Raw genomic sequence first — 20,090 nt, 5'->3', positions numbered from 1 at the left:
GACAATCCAGCCTGTCATTCCGCCAGGTCTCGGTCGCACCTAATGATATCATACTCAACATGCCTATTTGTGCCCTGAGCTTATCTACTGCATTCCTCAGGCTCCATACATTAAAATATATTCCATTTGGCCTTGCAAAACTTACTTGTTTCTTATCTGGCATAATGTTTCCTGCTTTCTAGACTCATTCACGTTTGAGCTTCTAACTCCATCTCAGCTGTTTTCCCCTCTAAAAACCTGTCCATCCTGGTGTCAATTTAGTTTCAGTCAGTCCCAGCAGCATTAGTAAATGACCCCTATGGAGGATGTTGGCCCCACTGCAAGTTCAGGTCACATTTCCAACCTGTGCAATTCCCACCTTCCCAGAAATGGTACCACTACTGCCTTAGAAACCTAAGTCTTCCCTCCTATGCCATTCCCCCCAATCATGCATTCATCTGCTCTATCTTCCTATACTCACCACTGCACTATATCAAGAGCAATTCAGATTCTGTTTCCGTGCTGTACATCAATATGACTCTATTACAACCTTTGAATCCGGTTTTCAATTTCCTACCTAATTCCCTAAACCCTGCCTGCAAGACCGAATTTTTCGTTCTTCTTATAACATTGGACCCAAAATGGACACAGCTTCTCGCTGTTCACCCTCCCACTTCAGAATGCTCTACAGATGTTCCATATCTCTGACCCTGGTACCAAGGAGGCAACACACCACCTTAATCATTATTTGCATTCAAAAGTGCCTGTCTACTCCTATCACTAACAAAGCCCCTACCGCTAGTGTGCTCCATGCTTCTTACCCGCTTCTTCCCCTTAGCAGCCAGATCATCCACATCATCTTGGATTTGGCTGGCATACACAGAGGACTCATTACTATCTCCATATTGCAAGGCCAAAAAAATGTATGCACTCCGATTTCCTCATGTCTTGCCTCAGCCTTGTCTTCTTTCTGGCAATTATCCATTCCCTCTGCTTGCTCTTTAAACTGTGGGGTGATCCTGACAACTGCTATCCATGAACTCTCAGCCTCAGCTGCTAGTCAAACTGGAACTGACTGGCTCCAATCACAGACACTTTCTACACACATGGTCATCCAAACTGACAGGATTGTCTAGGATTTCACACATAGTGCAGCTCTTGGGCCTGATCTTCCTAAACACCCCTTAATGAATAGAATATTCTTTTATTTTATCCTCATTTTAACTGAAGTATGACCAGAAAAGTCACACTCTGTTTATATCCTGAGTCCCTCTCAGGTCCCCCACTATTCCATCTGTGTCTCTGCAGAGATCCTCACTTTGCCCACTCCTCTGGGTGATGCTGGTTGACTGTCACCTCCACCAATCCTCCTTGCCCTCTCAGATAATTGCAAGTTTTTCCTTGTATAGCTGCTCTAAACTGCTCAATCTCATTTACCTCCTTCAAATCTTCTTTCAACCCCCTTTGCTCCAGAGAACCTCAGCCTTTCTAACCTAACCTAGTAAATTTCATGCCTGAAACCATTCAGGTATCTCTTCTCGGCAACCCCTCTAGGATTTTCATATTTTTTCTATAGTGTAATAACCACAACTGGGCACCATTTTAGTTGAAGACAAACCAGTATTTTATAATAGGTTCAGCAAAACTGTTTTTGCATTCATTAGCTCTATTTATGAAACCTAAGGATTCATATATTTTGCCAACTTCTAAGCATGTCCTGCTACTTTCAAAGATCAATGCAATCCTGAGGTTCCTGTGCTTGTGCAATCTTTTTCACAATTGTGCCAATAAGTCCATACTGACTCGCCTCAAATTCTACCAAATTGTATTTCATCACACGTCTCTGTACTAAACTGCTACTGTTCTCACCTATATCCTATTGCAGGTAATTCTTTCCAAGCCTACTGTATGACATCCTTCCAAGGCAGGCATTATTCAAGTTTTGAAATTTTACTTAACACTCCAAAATTCAAATAATTTATATATGGCAGCGATCCTACCTCTGACTTTCAGAGAACACCATTCCCTAGCACCATCAAATTCAACTCAACCAGATCCCAAATGCACACTGTCCTTAATATTCAATAAAGAACAATTCAGTTAACTTTATATGTCATACCTTCTAAACAATTCCTTAAAACCCAGGTAGACAATATCCACTGCATTCGTTTAAAATAGATTAACACTTGATACTTTGTCAAAAATGAAATAAGCTCAGTCAAGCACAATCTGCCTGTTACAGAACTGTGCTGGCTTTCCTTAATTAACTGAAACTTTCCAAATGTTTGTTTTATTTTGCAGATTAAGAATTCTAAGAACTTAGCCTTCAATTATGTTAGACTAACTGTAGTCTGAGTTTCCTTGCATCAAGTTTTGAGTAAGGTTGCAACCGTGGCCATCTCCAATCCTCTGGCAACTCCCCCACTCACCATGTCCACTCACTTCCATCATCAACTTTTCATGCAACCCTTCTGAATCAGATTACCTCAGATAAACTCACCATAGTCAGCCATCCCATTTTTTTTCTCCCTTTCAATGTTCACACTTTCCATTGTTTTCACTATTTCTTTTTCTACTAACACTTTGTCAGACTCCTGTTTCTTAATAAGCACTGTTACAAATAACTCATTGTGTATTCTGGCCTTGCCCTATCTCTTAGTATAGATTATTCCCTTTGTCCTTAATAGAACACACTCCACTACTTAATTTCTGCCTACTTACAAGTTGGCAATAGATTTGGGTTCCTTTTACGTACTGACCTGGAGGTCTTTAAAGTTTAAGTTACCAGACTGCCTACAATAGCTATGGAGCAGGATCCTGCAAATTCAGGCAAAGTGGCAAGAGTACATTTCACAAACAATATCTTGATAATGTCTTACTTTGACAATCACGATCAGATGTTCTATCTAGATTGAGCAATGTTAAAGAATCTAATTAATGCAACGCTATACCAGAAAATTAAGCATGAATTACAATCTCTCTTGTCATGAAAATGAAGTCTTTCTACTTGTGTGTCTGGTACTACAATCATAATGAAGGGGGAGAAACGAGAATGATAAAATGACACTTTGCATGCGAACTCACCAGTGTAAGTTAAATAAATAACACTCAGAAACACAACTCCAGCAGCAAGAGACACCCCCAAGAAAAACAATGTCTGGAACTCCTGCTTCGTCAGCCTGTCTCTCAGATACTGTAAGAAGGCATAAGCTTGCATCAGGGCAAATACACCTGAATGCAAGAGGATGAAAAGTTAAAATGATTTGCATTCCTCAATTAATAAATACACATGATCAAACTTAACAAAAAATAGTTAATTTGTCCAATATTTACATAAATTTAATCAAAATATCAGACATTTTCCTTTAAAGGTTCTTGGCTAGTTGAGGTCATAAAACACACTTGCTATTCATAAGGTCATCAGGATAGAAGGTTTCATAGTGGGTACAGGACAATCGTTGCTCATCTTAACTAGTGAAAAGTTAAGAGTCGCATGGCAATGGAATCTGTGAAGGGAGAGTGGAAGACAATATAACCGGGTGGGAGGGGTCTTTGATTATGTTAGTTGCTTTCTCGATGAAGAAGGAAGTATAGATGAATTCAACAAATGGGAGGCTGGTTTGCGTGATGGACTGGTCTGTGTTCACAACTCTAATTTCCTTCAGTCTTGGGAAGTGCAGGTGACATACCATGCTGTGATACATCCAGACAGATGTACCATAGAAAGCATTCTATAAAACTTTGTAAGAGTCTTAATGGATATGCTGAATCTCCTTAGCTTTTTGAGGAGGTAGAAGTGATGCTGTGCTTTCTTGACAGTAGTGTCAAGATGGACTGACCAGGTCAGATTGTTGGTGATCGTCACTCCCTGGAACTTGATGCTCTCGACCATCTCGACCTCCACACATTGATGCAGACAGGGAGTGCCCTTCACTCTGCTTCCTGAAGTCAATTAACAGTTCTTTCCCTTTGCTGATGTTGGAGGAGAGATCGCTGTCTTAATACCATGCCTTTGAGCACTCTATCTCCTTTGTGTACTTTGTTTTATCATTATTTGAGATTTGACCTACAATGGTAGAGTCTTCAGCAAATTTGTAAATGGAGTTGGTGTGGAATTTGGTTACACTCTCGTGTGTGTACAAACAGTATAGTAGGAGGCAGAGTACTCAGCCATGCAGGGTACTGGTGTTGAGAGTTATTATGGAGGAGGTGTTGTCGCCTATCCTGACTGGAGTCTGTTGATCAACAAGTTGAGAATCTAGTTAGAGCAGGGAGCAGAGACATAGGTCACAGAGTTTAGAGAAGAGCTTGTTTAGAATTACGGTATTGGAAGGCAGAGCTGTAGTCAATACGTAGTAGCCTGACACCGGTAACCTTGTTGTCCAGATGTTTGAGGGATGAGTGTAGGGCCAGGGAGATGGCGTCTGCCATGGACCTGCTGAACCGGTAGGTGACCAACTTCTCAAAGCACTTCATAATGGATATCAGAGGCTCTAGGCAGTGGTCCTTGAGGCACACATGATTTATCTTTGGCACTGGAATAACGATGATCTTCTTGAAGCAGCTGGGGACTTCAGATCATAGTCAGGAGAGGTTGAAGATACTGCGAATATTCTTTCCAGCTGGTCTGCACAGGATCTGAGTGCATGGCCTGGGACTCCAACGGGGCCAGTTGCTTTCATGTTGGTTCATCCTTAAGGCGGACGATCTAGTGTTTGCGTTGGTGACCAAGGCTACAGGCGCGTCCAAGACTGATGGGACAGGTGATATCATCTCACTGCCCTTCTGTTCAAAGCTAGCATAGACTGTAATGAGCTCATCAAGTAGGGATGTACTGCTACCCGTGATTCTGTTCTACTTCGCTTTGTAGCCAGTTATGTTGTGTAAGCCTTACCACAAACGACAGGCGCCCATATGGGGGTTAGTCTGGTCTCAAGCTTAGTTTGGTTTTGCCTCTTGACGTCCTTGATAACCTTCCAAAGGTCATTCCTTTACATTCTGTATAGGTCAGGGTTGCACTCTTTGAATGCGTCAGACCTGGACATCAATAGGAGTCAATCTCCTGGTCCATCCATAGCTTCTGGTTGGGGAAGGTTTGGATTAACGTCTTCAGCACACTGTCATCTATGCACTTAAGAATGAAGTCTGTAACGGTAGTGGTACACTCATTTAAGGTTAGTCGCTGAGTTGTTTGAGGATGTTTGGATCTCTGGGGTTCAGGAGACATGCTGATGAAATTTTGGTAGCACATCCTTGAGGTTGGCCTGGTTTAAGTCACTGGCTATGATGAACAAGGCTTCGAGGTATTCCCCAAAGAAAATTTCTAGTGTTGTATACTTCACTAAGTGCGCTCTTCACTGCTGCATGCGGTGGGTGGTAGACTGCTGTCGGAATTGTGGAGGTGAACTCATGTGGCAGGTAGTTTGGATGGATTTCACTGCTAAATATTCTAGTCCGGGGAACAGTGACTCATCAGGGTTGCCGCATCTGGGCACAAGGAAGTGTTATTTAGGAAGCAGATCCAGCCAATCCTTGTCTACAAGTTGTATCAGAACTATAAAGGTGAATTCTCTGCTTGGTACTGACTCCATCATGAAAGCATATTTATGATGCTGATAAAAAAAACCATATGCTTGACATGAAATAGGGTACACAACTTTCCTTTCTTATACGAACTGCTTTTTTGAAGGAACTGCAGGAAGGAAAACAAATGCACTCAGGGATAATGATCCCCGAATTAATAAAACTTGCGATATTGATCTATCACACTTGTACAGCTTACATTCAGGATAACAGAGTCCAGAGTTAAAGAGATTCTGTATTTAAAAATCAAGCCACTCACCTGCTGCTGCCATGTGCTCACTGGTTCGAATTGGTTGAAACCCCACAAAAGGTACTTGCATTGATAATATTAAGCCCACAATGTAGAAGGTGCTGTAAGCTGTATTAAAAAAAATAACAATGTAAAAAAAACCATCACTGCTCTAAATCCAACACAGCAAAAAACAGGTTTCCAAAAGGATACTTCTTATGAACATGGTTACGTATTCAAATTCCAGAAAATCCTCCATACTGGCACACAGACGGTCACCACTAAAATAAAACCTGGGATTAGAAATTAAGATATACATTTAGTTTTGGTTATGAAGAGCTTATGTTTAGTTATTTTAGAGGAGTTTTGAAGAAGTACAAAAGATTGAGTTGTTTCATGTTTTGTGGAATCTTTCTATGGAAAGTTGAATTTTTTAAATCAATGTAAGAACACCAGAACATTAGTTTTTCAAATACACTTCTGGAAAATCACATAACTTTAGCTATTGACAGAAAGTGAGGACTGCAGATGCTGGGGATCAGAGTCGTGTGTGTGGCCCTGGAAATGCACAGCAGGCCAGTCAGCATCCGAGGAGCAGGAGAATCGATGTTTCAGGCATAAGCCCTATTCCTAATGAAGTCAATTCTATTGCTCCTCAGATGCTGCCTGACCTGTTGTGTTTTTCCAGTGCCTCACTGTCTAACTTTAGCTATTGCTTGTACTCACTTCTTAGAAACTACTTGCCTTGGTTTTATGATCGTCTTGTCTGGATACTGTTTTATTGATGAAAAGTGAATCTCTGCAGAAACAAATCTTTCCCACCCTCTACCCCCTCCTTTACCTTGTGCAAGCATGTTTTAGGTTGTTTAGAAGGGTTCATACTTAAACTCTCATATTTAAACTTCAGTGAATAAGTTTTATTTTATAATGAAGCAATAATTGTGCTTCTTTAAGAAAACTGGTTGATGGCTATTTTTAATTCCAGATCTAACACAGAAATCATATTTGGAACAATTTATGAATTAATCACATTGGACAAAGTAATTTAATTTGCGTTGTGATCTATGGCGCGGTGGAACTACAGAAAGACTGAACTCCTACCATCTCAGTTGTAACACTTTATAGACAATTTTTATAAGTAAATTTAAATTATTAAGGTATCATGAAGTGGGAAGCATTTTGTTTTAAACAAATATTAAGATATACGATTGTTAGGATTATAAGTAATCTTTCTAAATTTATCTGTGAATGAATTTAAGAAATCAGACAAAGGTACAAAACACTTTTATAGAAATTAAAGCCATCTTTCTTGTGATATACAAGATTTGCTACATTTGTTCTGATACCATTCTATCATATAATTGTAAGTTCTCTGATGCTACATTGATATATTCTTTTTATATAGTTGAGACAGTGACCAACCTGCAATAGAAGAAAACAGAAGACTGATTCAGTCAGCAAGTAAACTGTTTTAAATGTATTAAATGTTGACAGATTAAGATCAATTGAAAAGCAGGAAGGTTTGTTTTTCATGGCAAATTCAATTTGCGATCAAAGACATCAAACTAAGGCCCTCTTTGGCCTTCTCAGGTGGATGCAGGAAATCATATTGCACTATTCAAAATGCAGATAAGCTGTTGATGTCCTGATGCTTAAACAAATACAACCAAATGATATCTGATGGTTCATTTCACTGCTCTTTGCAGGAGCTTGCTGTATACAAAACGGTTTTTCTGTCAATCTACAATTGCAGCTGCTCATCATAGGGACTATTATTGGCTATAAAGCAATTTTCACAGGGGTGGCATGGTGGCTCAGTGGTGAGCACTGCTGCCTCACAGAGCCTGGGACCCAGATTTGATTCCACCCTTAACCTGTGGAATTTGCACATTCTCCCAATATCTGCATGGGCTTCTGCCGGGTGCTGCGGTTTCCTCCCACAGTCCAAAGATATGCAAGTTAAGTGTACTGGCCATGCTAAATTGCCCATGATGTGCAGGCTAGGTGGACTAATTGTGGAAAATGCAGGGTGATGTAGGGGAGGTGCGCTCTGTAGAGGGTTGGCATGGACTTGATCAGCTGAATGGTCTGCTCACACACAGTAGGGATTTCTAGGATGAGTACATGATAGAAGAGAGAGAAATGCAGCTTCATTGCTTCTTTCATTAATATACTGTAAAATGTCATTGCTACTCTATTAAAACAAAAGTATTGCAGGCACTGGAGATCTGAAGCAAACAAGAGCAGAAATTCTTAGAGAAACTCAGCAGTCAGGCAACATCCGTGAAGAGAATACAGTTATGAGGCAGGTTGATGTGGACAAAGCATGTGTCTTCATATTACAAGTACTATTGATATCAGACCATTTTTAAAGTTAGTCATATTTGTAGAATAAATAGTATTACAGTAAAACCATGACAAGTTCTACTGCATGGTGGCCACCCAGGAATTCATGTTAAATGGAGCTTCAAGAAAGCCATAGAAATGGCTTTGCTTTCAGATTTGCCTACAAATAGGCAAAATCTGTTAAAACACAGTAATATAGTAAGTGCTGGAAAAAGGTCTTATTTTTCAATTTGCTCAGACTTACAATGGCCAAACTTTGGTTTACTCTGATTGTAAAACCGTGCGCAGATATTATACACAAAGGGGGCATCAGAACTGTCAGCTTTCATGTTTCCGAAAACAAAAGAAATAGGAAACAATGCTAGAACGTGGGCCAACATGTACTGGATCATGCTCCATTCTTCAGGAACATGACATGAAGCAGGTTGGTGATACTGCAAGACAATTTTGCAAAACAAAACTTCAGTTCCTCAAAGAGAATGACTATGAGGTGACCTGTTTTACATAGTTTACAAAAGCTATGGGACAAGTGAATTACCCTGAATTCTCAAGCGCAATCACATTATGTAGAAGCTCTGGAGAATTGGGCTTGTTTTCAAAAATAACATTCTTAGCAGGACTTATACACTTAACAGTAAGGTCCTGGGGAGTGTTGCTGAACAAAGAGACTTGGGAGTGCAGGTTCATAGCCCCTTGAAAGTGGAGTCGCAGGTAGATAGAATAGTGAAGGCAGCATTTGGTATGCTTTCCTTTATTGGTCAGATTGAGTACAGGAGTTGGGAAGTCATGTTGCAGCTGTATAGGATATTGGTTAGACCACTGTTGGAATATTGCGTGCAATATTCTTATCAGAAAGATGTTGTGAAACTTGAAAGGGTTCAGAAATAATCTAGAAGGACGTTGCCAGGGTTGGAGGATTTGAGCTATCGGGAGAGGCTGAATAAGCTGGGACTGCTTTCCCTGGAGTGTCGGAGGCTGAGGGGTGACCTTATAGAAGTTTATAAAATCATGAGGGGCATGGATAGGATAAATAGACAAAGTCTTTTCCCTGGGGTTGGGAGTCCAGAACTAGACGGCATAGGTTTAGGAAGAGAGGGGAAAGATATAATAGAGACCTAAGGGGCAGCTTTTTCATGCAGAGGGTGGTACGTGTATGGAATGAGCCGCCAGAGGAAGTGGTGGAGGTTGGTACAATTGCAACATTTAAGAGGCATTTGGATGGGTTTATGAATAGAAAGGGTTTGGAGGGATATGGGCCAGGTGCTGGCAAGTGGGACTAGATTGGATTGGGATATCCGGTCAGCATGGACGGGTTGGACCGAAGGGTCTGTTTCCGTGCTGTACATCTCTATGACTCTATTACACTAACAGACTTCCACGTTTTGAATCTTTGTTTCACGTATAATTCATTGCACCTTCTAATAAATTCAATCTATTTCTAGATCAAACAGCCTGTTGTGAGGCTAACTGTGGTGTTCTTCAGGGAACTTGTGAAGCAAGTGTTACATGCTAATTAGTTCATTTCCTCTAGCTTTAAAGAAAATAATTCCCTTACTTGAGTTTGCACTATATGGGTCTCCAACAAGCTTTCAGTAAAAATAGTCTGAGTCCTGTACCTTTCTGTATTGCAAAGAATTCCACAGGCCCTTCACAGAACTGATGTGCCCAGCTTTAGTTTTCATTTTATGCAAGGAAACAGTGGTTTCAAACTGTATGGATTATCTGACATATATTTCATGCCGTACAATCATTCAGAAAAGGAAATTAAATGGTTAACATCTGCTGCTGGGAAAACACTCCAGTACATTATTAATGAAAAAGTAGCAGGACATTTAGAACAGCTTAACAATAGAACAGAGTCAAATTCATTCTGTGAAAGGAAAATCATGTTTGATTAGTGAAATATTCTAGAGTTCTTTGAGGATATAACAAGCAGAGTTGATAAAGGAGAACTAGCAGATGTAGTGTATTTGGGATGATCCTATTTGGCTCCATAACGGGTCCTTTTCAAGTTATAAAGTGTCAACTAGTGGATATTCATATAACCTTAATTATTTCAATATATATTAATGTCTTGGAGAGGGGACAGGGTGTAATACATTCAAATTTGCAAAAACAGGTAGAAGGGCATTTGTGGTGATGACAAAGAATTTGCAAGGGGACATAGGCTGAATGAGTGAGCAAAAGCTTGGCAGGTGGACACTAATGTAGAAGGGAGAGGTCTTGATAGGAAGAATCAAAAGATAGACTACTATTTAAAAGCCTGAATATGTGAGATTCTCTACCTCTGAAAATTGTGGAGGCTAGATCACAAAATATTTAAAGAGGTCAGAGACAGGTTTTTGAAATATTGAAACATTCAGTGGCAGGAAATAGGGGCTTAGGCCTGGGGCAGATCAACCATGATCTTATAGAATAGTGGTGAACGCTTGAGGGGCTGAACGGTCTACTTTTGCTCCAATTTCAGATGGAGTTTGATTCAGATAAATGCAAGGGGCTGCATTTTGGGAAAGCAAATCTTAGCAGGACTTATACACTTAATGGTAAGGTTCTAGGGAGTGTTGCTGAACAAAGAGACCTTGGAGTGCAGATTCATAACTCCTTGAAAGTGGAGTTGCAGGTAAATAGGATAGTGAAGGAGGAGTTTGGTATGCTTTCCTTTATTAGTCAAGAGTATTGAGTACAGGGGTTGGGAGGTCATGTTGCGGCTGTACAGGACATTGGTTAGGCCACTATTGGAATATTGCGTGCAATTCTGGTCTCCTTCCTATCGGAAAGATGTTGTGAAATTTGAAAGGGTTCAGAAAAGATTTACAAGGATGTTAGCAGGGTTGGAGGATTTGAGCTATAGGGAGAGGCTGAACAGGCTGGGGCTGTTTTCCCTGGAGCGGCAGAGGCTGAGGGATGACCTTACAGAGGTTTACAAAATTATGAGGGGCACAGATAGGGTAAATAGACAAAGTCTTTTCCCTGGGGTCGGGTGGTCCAGACCAGAGGGCATAGGCTTAGGGTGAGAGGGGAATGATATAAAAGAGGCCTAAGGGGCAACTTTTTCCACACAGAGGGTGGTATGTGTATGGAATGAGCTGCCAGAGGAAATGGTGGAGGCTGGTACAATTGCAACATTTAAGTGGCATTTGGATGGGTATATGAATAGCAAGGGTTTGGAGGGATATGGGCTGGGTGCTGGCAGGTGAGACAAGATTGGGTTGGGATCTCTGGTCAGCATGGACAGGTTGGACCGAAGGGTTTGTTTCCATGCTACATCTCTGTGACTCTATGTTCTTCATGAAGTATTCTTAATAACTTTCTAGTTGTGCCAAAGAATAGACTTAGGAAACTCTATGACAAAGGAAACACACCGATCTAACATTTCTTTGGATCTTTTAACCTCATCACCACATTGGGCAGAGGATCTTGAAGAAAACATGACAGCGTACATTTTATGTAAAAACTCCTTGCCTTTAAATATTAGCAATTCAAAACACCATGCATTGACCGTAAAACAACAGTATCAAGGAGATCAAAGGCTGAAGTACAAAACGCGAGAAGTTTAGAACCCCAATGTGTTTCAATCTTTATTTATTCTGCACTTTTAAAGTGTGCACAAAACGTGGAGTATATTATGCATTACTGCACAGGCATTTTACTTGACAAATCTGTTTACACTTTAGTGGTAATGTGTATTGGCTCAAAATAAATTATACGTGGTAACTGACTGAAGGGATTAAAAGGTTTTGGCTCAAAGCACGAGAGAGAAATAGTTGAAGAGTGTGGTGCTGGAAAGGCACAACTGGTCAGGCAGCATCTGAGGAGTAAGAGAATCAATGTTTCGGGCATAAACCTTTCATCAGGAATAGTACGGCTTGTGCATATATAAATTACATGGTTATATCAAGGCAGTGGTCATTTGAAAAATTGTGGCAAATACTGAAAATCTGCAGTATGAACTTCACAAAACTCCATTTTCTATTATTATTGCATAATATCATTTGGCAAAATAATCACTTGCCAACAAATAAATTATTGGATTTCCTTCTCAAAGTAAACTTGTCATCCAAATTAGCGACAGAGAGAATACATCCTGTTCACTAGATTTGAACCATTTTTGAAAACCTCCAGGACTAAAACTATGACACTCAAAACACTTGTTATAGTACTCAAAACACATGCATTTTCTGCTAAAGCTTCAGATTTATGTCAATCTCAATAATATTATTGTCTGCAACTGCTGTCTTATTATCTACTGATGCATTTCCTATAGAAGCGGTGTTTACTTAATTCCAGGTTGAAATACTCATTACATCCAATTTCATATATAAATACCAATTGTAATGTTATCGAGTAACTTCATTAATTTGAAATGGCATTTTTTTTTGACATGTTTTGAAGTCACTGCTACATAGGAACTTAAAATTAACGAAACAGCCCTTTTATAAAAAAAATGAGATGCCTTAACTAGTGCATCATCTGAATGTCATGCATGCATACAATGCCAATCTGGCAAATCAGAGTAAAAACAATTCCAAAAACTGAATGTTAAAGCATCAATTAATGATCTAAATGTTAAAAGTGTTCACTAATGAGTAGAGAGTAGGGTTGGGCAGGGATTCATAGGCTAGTTAAAGTACAGGTGGAGGCAAATGAGCACATTGTGTCTGTGCTGATTCTATGTAAAAGCAACTCAGGTGGTCAGATTCTTGACCCTTCTAATAATAGTAGTTTCTCCATATTTAAGGAGAAAGTGAGGTCTGCAGATGCTGGACATCAGAGATTGAAGACTAATGCCCGAAACGTCGATTCTCCTGTTCCCTAGATGCTGCCTGACCTGCTGCGCTTTTCCAGCAACACATTTCCATCTCTTTCTCCATATTTACTCCGCTTGGATCCTTCATGATTTTGAGCACCTCTATCAAACCTCCTCTCAATCTCTCTTCCAAGGAGAGAAGTCTCAGCTTTACCATTTCATTCTCATGGTTGAAATTCCTTATTCTTGTAAATCTTTTCTGAACCCTCTCAACATTTCGACAGCCCTCTTAAATATTGCATCCAGTTCTGGACTTTCTATGAAACAGTGGTTTGGTCTCCTTTAGTAAAAGTTCACAAACCACCCATCCCCCTCCATTCATACTCTGCCACTATTTATAAAGGTTGGGATCTTGTATGCCTTATAAACCACTTTCTTATTTGAAAATACAATATCTTATGGATATTATTTGGAATAACAATCATTCAGCCTGAGTATTTCCAATGATTATTCACAGGAAGTAGACTGCTGTGGAGGTAAAGTAATTTACTAGACTTTGCCAGATGTTGGCTCTTTTTCCATGACAGTAAACATGTGAGCAAGGGAATAACTACAAATTAAAGCCAAACAATAAAACCAAAATCTGAGAGATGGGGTGACAGTGAGAATAGATACAAGACATTAGATGAGAGCATTATTTTTAGTGCTATAATCATTTTATTGGCAAAATTAAGCAGGTTTATTTAAATGCAAAAATATTGTAAAACTAAACAGCAGCAATTTCACCATATGACCATTTAACCAACCATTTATATATTTGAGTGTTTGCTTGTAACAGATATTCATGCTGTATGCAATCATATCCATCGCACATTGAAGCATTACAAAATGTAAATATCTGGCACAATCACATTTAGTTGACCTGATAGCACATTCACATCAAAACAATGAAACAATATCAACTGAATAATGCTAACTGGTTCACATACTAAATTCAGTTGGAAATACACCAAGAAGAATCCCCAAAAGTGCCCCTAATAAACTGTACTTAACTGCCATTGTAATGAGGAAGAGGGGTGGCTGGCTTCAAATCTTGTTTGTCAGGCGAGGGGATTTAGGCAGAGATGTAGATGCACTCACTCATTTTGCAGAACCGTATGGAGTTGAGAGAACAGTGTCCACAGCATTGCTGGATCAAGGAAGCAGCCTTTAAGCAATTTCCATCTCTCAACTCAATGTTCCCCTTCCCATCCCTCATGCAGCATCAGCAGCACTTTTTCCCAAAAGTTATTCTTATATTGTTCCCTCAGAGTTGATCACCCTGATGTACAGAGCACCAAAAGACTTTGAGCCATTGTAAAAGGAATTCTTACACTGTAAAAAATCCACCTGCATTTTATGATTTGACAAACAATTTCTCCAGGATTTTGTTTTCTGATTAGAGATCTTTTTCCTTCAAAACACCCGTTTGACAATTTGCCATGCATCGGTGCTCTTGACACAGTAAGCAATGCAGTCCAGTGAACTAGTAGGCAGTATTTAGCAGTAGTTTTTCTATTGACACAAGTTTTGCTGATATGCCTTTGTCACAATCTGTATTAAGACAGATATTGTATGGAACTACCTTGAATAAACTACATAAGTTAACGGAATTTCCTTCACTCCTGAAATAATTCTTCGTGGTTATAATTTTCAAGTGGTCTATTTTGTTTTAGCTTGAAGCTACTGCAGCTTTATTTGGTTACTAACCACAATGGAATGAGACAACAGGAATAAGTATTATACTTGAATTTCAGTGCCCTTGGAAATGCCACAAGAAATCAAGCATGGCTGTTGAGAATTGGGGATCCCCTTAAATCTGTGTTAACTCAGTATTCCATATTTGGTATTTCCTGCACAACATGCAGTCTCATCTAACTGTTATATCAGTAACTAGTCATTTGCAAATGTAAGCTCATCTCTAACGAAAACAGAGAAGAAGGCATAATAATCTTCAAGGTTCTGACTCATGTCAAAGTTTTATCAAGCACCATCCGATCCCATTATCAATGTAGTATACTGGAAATAAGGAGGTTTTTTTTGTCCCGGAGGTGAAAACTAACCTTGATATAGCGGTGCTTAAATGGGTCAACAGTCATCTGACTCAGGCGTGGCTGTTCCATGGCTGCCGGCCAAGAGGAGTTGGACAAGTGATTGACAGAGCATTGATGGCAAGCCACCAAGGACCATCACAAAAGGATGTAGCAGTGTGCTTTGTCTACTCCTCCATTCTACAAATTGGCTCCAGGAATGAAAAATATTCTCATCTGTCACAGGTCATACATTTCCTTTCTTTGCCTAATTAGCTAATGTACCATATTGAAACCACTGCTTCTCAATAAGCCACCGGAAAATTACAATAGATTGTACATTGTCTATCTTAGGTAACTGTGATCACGAACACCCTAAAATCAACATGACCAATAAAGCATAATAATAAGTGTACAATTAATCCAACTGTCCAAGGCTTAACTGGAAGTATATGAGTTTTTTTTTGGAACAGAATAATCATGAGTTTACTGACCTATATAGATTCTTCTACTGAACCTCTGCATCAGTAGCAATACAAATACATGCAGCGGAATGAGGTTGATAATGAACACATAACCACCCCATGCAGATACCTGAAAATCAATGGACAAAAAATAATTAAACCTAAAGTTCAAATTAGATACAAGTAAAACTACAATGCAAGAAAACAATCGTTCCCATGACCAATAAGGCCAGTACTGAAACTATGAAAATTTCACAGCAGATTAACAAAGTATAACATATAGCTGTCTCAGTTCATTTAATTCTTTCATCACTGGCTTCGTGCTTTCAGTATTTATCTTGTAGGTTTGGGGAAGAGTTCTGTCATCCCTGACTGAGCAGTAGATAGAACTCTGAAGTTCAACAAAAATTCTTAGACTTGAAGAAGAAAAAAAAGGATAACTCTCATCTCTCCATATCACGTAATTCGATGGATTGTGCAAACAATACCATTGAAGCTGGACATATAATGGAGGTTAGCTTCGTTGTTTGAACGGTTGATTTGGAATGCAGAATAATGCCAACAGTACAGGTTTCTTGTTCTGGGACAATGGAGATTTTCATTGTAAAATATGGATGTAATTTAATTTCTTACTCTATTCAGGAACACTTGCATCAATAAGTAGTGTGATGCGTCACTATTCAATGTTGTTCCTTGGTTGAGCTACCTTGCAGAAAGATTGAATAAATGATGAACCTTCTGAATTCTGAAACATTTTCTGGATCAGAATAACAAGAGACAGATAAAAATCAATTATAAGCAAATTTGTGTTTTCTTGTTTAAAATTTACAATAATTGTCTATCTGGGCTACTTTGATTGGTCAATTAGGGGATGTGCCTGTTGTAGTTATTTATTGGGTGGTGCCTAGTGCACATGAAGTAAATAAAGCATGTTACGGACATACAGCTACCAACAGCTGATGGTAAAGAAAGATAGAAGGGGTGGTTTTGAGGAAAATGTAAACAACATAAACCAAGGAGAGTCCAACAACATTACCCTAGCTAAAGTTCCAGTGAGAGATCAGATTGATGGAAGGGAGGTGATGAAATTAAGGACTTAAAGTTGACAAAATGGAAGGGATAAATATTTGATACAACTTACTCAAAAGGTATTCTCTGTGCCAAAAAAAATGAAGATTCTCTAGATTTGAATAAATTAGTTTTAGAAAAGCTGTTATGTGAATTAAAATCCATCAATGTTGACTCAGTAGATGAAGATATTAGTCTACACAGTTTCTATACAAGCACAAATGTAACTTTTACTATGAAACCTGAATCCTAAGCAATAATTGATAGTTGGAAAGCTGTTTTCTTTGATGACAAATGCTGAAATTATTTGACAAGATTTCAAGAAAATAGAGCACAAATTTCTCAATATTGAGCTGATCAGATGTAAATTTGCTTTTTCAACTCAGAAGAAAATAGTTCCCAATTAGACATTTAATATAGTTACAAACAGCCACAAGACCAGACTCTAGACGAAACTGGTATTTATAATGCATGCTCCATTTTTACAAATGCAGTTTATGTGGCTTTTCACAGAACAAGTCTTTGGTGAAAGAATAACCAGAAACGTATATAAAGAAGTACTGTTGCAATAAAGGTACTAATTTGACTGCAAACAATTTGCAGGCCTCTACTATTTAAAACATAATTTTAGTCTTAGTGAATTTAATGAGTAAATGAAATTTGGAAAGGAAAAGATTAAAATCTAATAAATGCTTATGAAGCATTATATTGTTAGGTGCATTCCTTAGTTCTCCGTGAAATCTTTTTATATAGCTGTGTGCTATATAGGTAGCTGAGGGAATTGTCTAGATCAATGCTGCCCAGATAGAATTAGTTTTCAGTGATTACCCAAAAGTTATTATATTCACACACAAAAATGCAGTGTATTTTGATGCAAGGATGCTTATATCTGATTTCGAAAATCATCTTTCAGTTCTAATGACTAGGTTTGACCAAACATACCATAAAATCAAAACACTTAAGGAGCAGGGCACCAACTAGAACATACTTGGTAAATGAGAGTCAAGTCTAGGATTCAGAGACTTGAAGTACAACAATGCAATCATCTTGCTGAATCATCCGAAATCTCCACAGATGAAATAGGTGGCATGGTGGCTCACTGGTTAGCAGTGCTGCCTCACAGCGCTAGGGACCCAGGTTCAATTCCAACCTCAGGCGACTGTGTAGAGTTTGCACATTCTCCCCACGTCTGTGTGGGTTTCCTCCGGGTGCTCCGGTTTCCTCCCACAATCCAAAGCAAAGATGTGGAGGTTAGGTGAACTGGCCATGCTAAACTGCCCATAGTGTTCAGGGATGCGTAAATTAGGTGCATTACTCAGGGGTAAAATGTACAGTAATAAGGTAGCGGAATGGGTTTGGGTGGGATACACTTTGGAGGGTTGGTGTGGACTTGTTGGGCCAAAGGGCCTGTTTCAACACTGTAGGGATTCTATAATAGAAGTGTAACATACTAAATTATTTTCAGCTTTGATAAAATTCCAGGGAATAATGAAAGAGTTCAACTTGTCTTACCATATAAAAGTAGGACAAGCAGCAACATATCGTCCAGAAAACTGAGCCAGTTTTTACAGATTTGACCTGTTGTGAAAAATGCACAGGAGACAATTATGAAGATCATCAATTTTAAATTAAATCTTACCATAGATCTTTTCCAATACCTGCAATACAATTAGTTCACTTTTCAATATTAGAAGGCAACTCAAACTAGATAGATTTTGAATTTGGTTCAAAGCTACTAGAGTTTTAAGAATTCAAGCATACAAACCCAATAAGCCAGAATTTATAAAAGAAAACATGTATTATCGATGTTACTGATATGTACATCAGTGGATACAGTTTAGACAGTGTCCAAAACAAAAAGACTATGTATGTATTGTATAGTCATGCTGTTATAAGGTTCTACAATGATATTATCCTTAAATCTATGAAGGATTCTGCATTTCCATTTGATATGTTGTGGAGATGCTGCCAGGAAGCAGGATTAGAGCGATAAATTTTCATTTTAATTTTGAATGTAAGCATTTTTCATGGTTGCGCAGGGCAAAGTATGTGTAACAGGATCTTCTGTTTCTACAATCACTGAAATATACAAGGATGGGATGTTAAAGATGTTCCTTTTAATATTAAAATAAGTCACTGTTTAAGCTTACCATATGATACATTTATTTAATCACAAAGGCAGTGGAATCAGGTAGGCAGTAATAAGCTGGAACACGTTGAGCACACTAAATGCTCTAGATCTAGTGCAGATCTGACATGCACTTTAAAACAAAGTCTTCCGTCTTCAAGATCAACACTGACTGAACTTCATAAAAATGCAGGCACTATGTAAGTGCAGCATTTAGGCAATCACCTTTTGTCTCAAAGCAAAAAATAACTTGCATAATGGGGACAAACAGCCTGATGATGCCTGGTCCCTCTCTCAGATATTCTAGTTCACAACAGACTACTCTCCTTCAATATTAGAAACAACTGAATTTCAGTGATTCCTACAAAGCATGTCATGTGCAAATTGTAGGTTAGTCTGACTTTGCAACAACCCAAATGTCAATGTTCCTGCTAAGATACAAAAAACATTTTCCTTAATTAACTAGCCATTAAGGGAAAAGCACCAACTGCTCCCTGTAATTCACTTTTTCCTTTCCATCTGTACTTTTATTTGATTTATTGTCACATGTACCTAGGTACAGTGAAAAGTTTTGTTTTGCATGCAGTACAGGCAGATCATAACATGCAAAGATAATAAGGTAATTGAACAGAGCAAGGAATACAAAGTTTATGGCTACAAAGAATGTGCACAAAAAGCAAGATCAACATTAGATTTTAAATTTGACAGGTCCATTCAGAATTCTAATAATGGTGGGGGAAGAAGCTGTTCTTGAACCTGTTGGTGCACATATTTAAGCTTTTGTATCTTCTGCCTGACAGAAGAGGTTGGAAGAGATTATAACCATGGTGGGAGGGATCTTTGAGGATGCTGGCTGCCATTCCGGGGCACCAAGAAGTGTAGGTGGCGTCAATGGATGGAAGGTTGGTTTGCGTGTTGGATTGGGCTGCGTTCATAACTCTCTATTAGTTTCTGGGCAGTATGGTCCTGGGCAGAACGTTGCCATATCAAGCTGTGATGCATCCAGACAGAATGCTTTCTATGGTGCATCTATAAAACCTGGTGCCGAACTTCCTTAGACTCCTGAGGAAGAGGAGGCGTTGTTGTGCCTTATTGATCATCACTTTAAAGTGAGTGGTCCAGGACAGATTGTTGTTGCTCTCGACCATCTTCACTTCATTTCAGCTCAGCTCCACTGATGTTGATAGTGGCATACCCTCTTCCTTGCTTACTGACATCGATGATCAGCTCTAGCTTTGCTGACATTGAGGGAGAGATCATTATTGTTACACCATGCCACCAAGCATACTCTCTCTCTCCTGTATTCTGTCTCGTCATGGTTTGATATTCGGCCTACGTCAATGGCATCATCTACAAACTTGCAGATAGAATGGAGATGAAATTTGGCCACACAGTTATAAGTGTACAGGGAGTACAGTATGAAGATATTTTCATTTCCATGCAAGTTAATTAAAAACAAAATCAAGGAAGGCTATCT

General features: G+C 39.0%; 1 protein-coding gene across 1 annotated transcript in view; it reads right to left on the bottom strand.

Moving 5' to 3' along the window:
* Window positions 1-20,090, bottom strand: part of stt3b (STT3 oligosaccharyltransferase complex catalytic subunit B) — a 116,785-nt gene that overhangs the window by 29,194 nt on the left and 67,501 nt on the right. The window contains exons 4-7 of the mRNA XM_087978587.1: window positions 17,998-18,063; window positions 15,448-15,547; window positions 5,822-5,920; window positions 3,064-3,210 (exon numbers count right to left, since the gene is read on the bottom strand). Coding sequence (XP_087834713.1) covers window positions 3,064-3,210; window positions 5,822-5,920; window positions 15,448-15,547; window positions 17,998-18,063 — 412 coding nt within the window. The remainder of the gene's footprint in view (window positions 1-3,063; window positions 3,211-5,821; window positions 5,921-15,447; window positions 15,548-17,997; window positions 18,064-20,090) is intronic.

Source organism: Chiloscyllium plagiosum, unplaced genomic scaffold (genome assembly GCF_037043375.1).
Source record: "Chiloscyllium plagiosum isolate Xiang-an unplaced genomic scaffold, Cpla_swu_hap1 HiC_scaffold_34, whole genome shotgun sequence".
Lineage (NCBI taxonomy): Eukaryota > Metazoa > Chordata > Chondrichthyes > Orectolobiformes > Hemiscylliidae > Chiloscyllium > Chiloscyllium plagiosum.
This window is presented reverse-complemented; position numbering and strand designations above follow the sequence as displayed.